The following is a 5,000-nucleotide window of genomic DNA, read 5'->3' on the forward strand; positions in this document are numbered from 1 at the left end:
AAAGATCAATAGATAGATAGATAGATAGATAGATAGATAGATAGATAGATAGATAGATAGATAGATAGATAGATAGATAGATAGATAGACAGGAATAAAGATTAAAGATAGATAGATAGATAGATAGATAGATAGATAGATAGATAGATAGATAGATAGATAGATAGATAGATAGATAGATAGATAGATAGATAGGAATAAAGATTAAAGATAGATAGATAGATAGATAGATAGATAGATAGATAGATAGATAGATAGATAGATAGATAGATAGATAGATAGATAGGAATAAAGATTAAAGATCAATAGATAGATAGATAGATAGATAGATAGATAGATAGATAGATAGATAGATAGATAGATAGATAGATAGGAATAAAGATTAAAGATAGATAGATAGATAGATAGATAGATAGATAGATAGATAGATAGATAGATAGATAGATAGATAGATAGATAGATAGATAGATAGATAGGAATAAAGATTAAAGATCGATAGATCGATCGATAGATAGATAGATAGATAGATAGATAGATAGATAGATAGATAGGAATAAAGATTAAAGATCAATAGATAGATAGATAGATAGATAGATAGATAGATAGATAGATAGATAGATAGATAGATAGATAGGAATAAAGATTAAAGATCAATAGATAAGAGAAAAGATCAAATCTTTTCAGATTTGTATTCATTTTGATTGTTTCATCTTTTATTCAGATTTATTATTTGATCAATAAAACAAACCAGGAGCATCCAGACATGACCAAACTTATTCTAATTGGCTCGTCATTTGAGAAAAATCCACTTTATCTCTTAAAGGTACATTTTGTCTGTTTAATTCTCATTCTGACTATAACAAGACTTTCGGTGTGTCAGTAAACCTGATGAATCTCTCTCAGTAGATGAAGTGAGTGTTGAGTTGTGAGCGTGTCCTCTGTGTTGTAGCTGTCAGGAAGACGAGGCCCGGTGGATAAAGCCATGTGGATGGACTGTGGGATTCATGCCAGAGAGTGGATCTCACCTGCTTTTTGCATTTGGTTCATCAAATATGTAAGATTTATCTACTGTTCCTCCAAGAACAAATTCTAGCCTTATGTTAATTTTTAACATGGATTATTTACTTAACACACTTTTCTTGTCGTCCCCTTAATGCCATAAAATCAAATGTCATAATAAATATTGAAGCCAAAAAAGTGTTGGAGAAACCCAGATGTTAAAATGTAGACCGTTCCAGAGCAAGAACAAGGAACAGATAAGAGAGAAAGAGAGAGAGAGAAAGAGAGAGAGAGAGAGAGAGAGAGAGAGAGAGAGAGAGAGAGAGATTTGTACCAAACAACTTCTCTTCTTCCTAAAACACTATGTTTTACTTGTCCTTCCTCAGGCTCTTACCTTTTACAAGGAAAACCCTGACATCACTACATTGTTGGATAAGATGGACATCTACATCTTACCAGTCATGAATCCAGACGGTTACAAGTACACCTGGACAACGGTAAGATGTTCACCTTGCCACAACCAAGAGATTGTTTATTATTCGTCATCCCGTATATTTGAAGATACAACATGTGTACAATATTTAGTCTGAGTTTGACACCATTTTGTTACATTTTTTTAACAAACGTAGCTCAGAAGCAGTTCGATCATCACACTAAAGAAACTTTCTAAATATTATTTATTTGAATGGAGTTATAAATCATCAGTGTACACTAGAAACATATCCAATTAAGTTTAGTGCTGTCTACATGAGAGTTATAAGGGAATAAGAAATATTCATTCATTCATTCATCTTCTACCACTTATCCGAACTACCTCGGGTCACGGGGAGCCTGTGCCTATCTCAGGCGTCATCGGGCATCAAGGCAGGATACACCCTGGACGGAGTGCCAACCCATCGCAGGGCACACACACACTCTCATTCACTCACACAATCGGGACAATTTTCCAGAGATGCCAATCAACCTACCATGCATGTCTTTGGACCGGGGGAGGAAACCGGAGTACCCAGAGGAAACCCCCGAGGCACGGGGAGAACATGCAAACTCCACACACACAAGGTGGAGGCGGGAATCGAACCCCGACCCTGGAGGTGTGAGGCGAACGTGCTAACCACTAAGCCACCGTGCCTCGGAATAAGAAATATAATAGAGTTAACTTTTTCCTTATGCAAATGCCCTATCAAGAATATATAAGTATAATTTATAACGTAGACAAATGTAACATTCGATGTTATCAGGCACAAATAATATTTTTTTTTTAAATACAGAGAAAACAGTATAAAAGCTTCAGGTGCAAATATCTGTTTCATGTAAAGTATATACATTCTGCCATCTAGCTCTATAAAGTGTTGTTGAGGATGTTGATGCTTTGCTGTAGTACTATGTGTCTGGTCTTATCGTACAGAATCGCATGTGGAGGAAGAACCGATCGGTGATGGAGGGCAGTTCGTGTGTCGGAGTCGATCTGAACAGGAACTTCGATGCCAACTGGTGCAGTGAGTGATAAACCCTGGAATTCCTACGCTGTACTTCTCAAATTCAGCTGTTAATAACAAACTAATAATGCTTTTTACTATGTAAATGTTGCCATGATGTTTGGTCACACTAAACAAGATGCCGTAGAAGCCTGGATCGAACCCGTGTTAGTCTTGATCAATTACTAACAAATTAACAAAACTTACGCATGACAAATACAACATAAGAAACAAAAACATAACTGACGTGGGAACCTGGATACAACGGCGTCAGGCCATACTGCTCAAACATGACAAAGAAGGAAGAGATATGAGAGAAAGTCTTGTGTGCTTGTCTGTAGAAACAAAAACATTTATTAACATTCCCATCATCTCTTAGACTTTCATTATAAGTGAGTTGGAATTGCACTGAATTTCTTAGTACTGGGATAAACATGCATATAGCACAGATGTGGTAGAAAAAGATTAGGTGGAAAAAGAAGTACTAAAGTGTTAATCAAGGTAAAACTGCTTTTAAATGATTATTAAAGTGCAAATGTTTACACCATCATTTCTGAGAAATCCTTCACTCTTTTCCTCTCTAATTCTTCTACGATGAAGCGACGGGAGCATCCAGCAGTCCCTGTTCTGATATTTACTGTGGGCGGTATCCGGAGTCCGAGCCAGAGGTGCAAGCTGTGACCAAGTTCTTACGTGCCCACAAGGCCTCCATCAAATTGTTCTTCTCCATGCATTCCTACTCGCAGATGCTGCTCTTTCCGTACTCCTACACTCACGAGCAGATCCCAAACCACTCTGAGCTGGTGAGGGTTCACATACAAGCCTTTTTACACAAATGTCTTTTTAAAGTATTTCACACGAGGTACCAAAATGATAAGTAGCCGTGTTTACGTGTAAATATATTCACGTGAATTTCAGTTGGGAATTATGGACGGATTATGGATAACAAATGAAAAAGTACAGTATTCTGTTCTTTATTTTTGGTGCATGTCTAAGGCAAATTTAGGAAAATATTGTAGAGCAGCCAAGACATAGTTAAGATGTAAAGGACAACACATTATGAAGAAAAAAAATATATAATAATAATAACATAGATAAATTATTATATTATATTATATTATATTATATTATATTATATTATATCTATACAGCCAAAAGTATGTGGACACTATATCTCATTCCAGATGTATTTCTCCTCTTTCTCTGAAGGTTCCACCAGATGTTAGAGTATCATTAGGATTTTTGATCAATTCTTATCATTATGTTGAGTGAGGAGTTTTGGGGTGCAGTCAGGTGCTCAGTGGGGTTGAGTCAGAGTCAGAAGTCTGTGCAGGACACTTGAGATCTTCCGCTTCATGGAGCTCAGGGGCTTGATGCACAGGGCCATTGTCATGCTGGAACAGGTTTGGACTTTGTAGATCAAATGAAGGGAAATTCTAAAGCTAAAACTAAAGGCGCAAACCTAAAACCAAAACAAGTCTTGTCTGATCAAATATATTTGATCTAAGGAGAAAATTATGTACAATTCTGTGTTGTTGTTTTTTTTTGCCAAACTATTTAATGTTAATGTAACACAGAATGACTTTCATTAATTTTTCAATGTGTGTGTGTGCACGTGCGTGTGCGTGCGTGCGTGCGTGTGTGTGTGCTTCCTGACAGTTTGAACTTGTCCAGGAGGCAGCCATAAAGATACGTCGGCATTACAAAAACAATTACCGTTATGGTTCTGGAGCCAAAACGATATGTAAGCTTGTTAGCTATATTAGGATATGCTCATTATACACCTTCCACCATCACTGCCATCATGTCCCTTTCTGTTATCTCATCAGATTTAGCTCCTGGGGGATCAGATGACTGGGCCTATGATCAAGGGATTTTATACTCGTTTACCTTTGAGCTGCAGGACCGTGGGAGATACGGCTTTCTCCTTCCTCCAAACCTGATCACCGTTGCCTGCAATGAAGCCCTTGCAGCGGTCAAGACCATAGCTATTCGTGTCCTAGAGAAACTTCAATAAATCAATGCTTCAGACTTTATTTTACATTTATGAGGTTCTTAACAGCTAGGGTTCTCACTGCCTTATATAATTTTATGTCATTTCTTCTCTTAACACATTTCATTCATGATAAATACCACCGCTAACATGGACTGTGTGTGTTGGAGAAGGAAAAGCCTCAAACTGTGCTGTGCAGTGGTTCACCAGGTTTATCTATACTATGGTAATCTTCCAATAATATTGTATTCCAATACTACTAATAATATTACTGTTTGTAATACACCCTCACTGACTTCCCTTTATTTGAATCAAATTAGTCGAATGAGATTTTGGTGATCTCACAACCAAGTCTTCATTGGCACAAATTTCCCAGACTTTTCTTAGTATTAGTATCTTGTATTGAAATGTTGTGGATGTTATTTGTTATAAAATATAATATGTTCAGATACTGGACATACATAATACAATTTCACGTGCTTCATTTCCTATTAATCATCCATTTGGCAAAAGAAAACAATAAAGCAAATAAA

The 5,000-nt window shown here is 36.6% G+C and overlaps 1 protein-coding gene across 1 annotated transcript in view; it reads left to right on the forward strand.

Moving 5' to 3' along the window:
• Positions 1–5,000, forward strand: part of cpb2 (carboxypeptidase B2 (plasma)) — a 7,906-nt gene that overhangs the window by 2,891 nt on the left and 15 nt on the right. Inside the window, exons 5-11 of the mRNA XM_060860874.1 lie at positions 722–823; positions 950–1,054; positions 1,386–1,496; positions 2,405–2,495; positions 3,075–3,277; positions 4,134–4,218; positions 4,304–5,000. The exon at positions 4,304–5,000 is cut by the window's right edge and continues 15 nt beyond it. Of these exons, the coding sequence (XP_060716857.1) occupies positions 722–823; positions 950–1,054; positions 1,386–1,496; positions 2,405–2,495; positions 3,075–3,277; positions 4,134–4,218; positions 4,304–4,491 (885 nt within the window). The 3' untranslated portion in view covers positions 4,492–5,000. The remainder of the gene's footprint in view (positions 1–721; positions 824–949; positions 1,055–1,385; positions 1,497–2,404; positions 2,496–3,074; positions 3,278–4,133; positions 4,219–4,303) is intronic.

The sequence above is a fragment of the Tachysurus vachellii genome, chromosome 24 (genome assembly GCF_030014155.1).
Source record: "Tachysurus vachellii isolate PV-2020 chromosome 24, HZAU_Pvac_v1, whole genome shotgun sequence".
NCBI classification, from domain to species: Eukaryota; Metazoa; Chordata; class Actinopteri; order Siluriformes; family Bagridae; genus Tachysurus; species Tachysurus vachellii.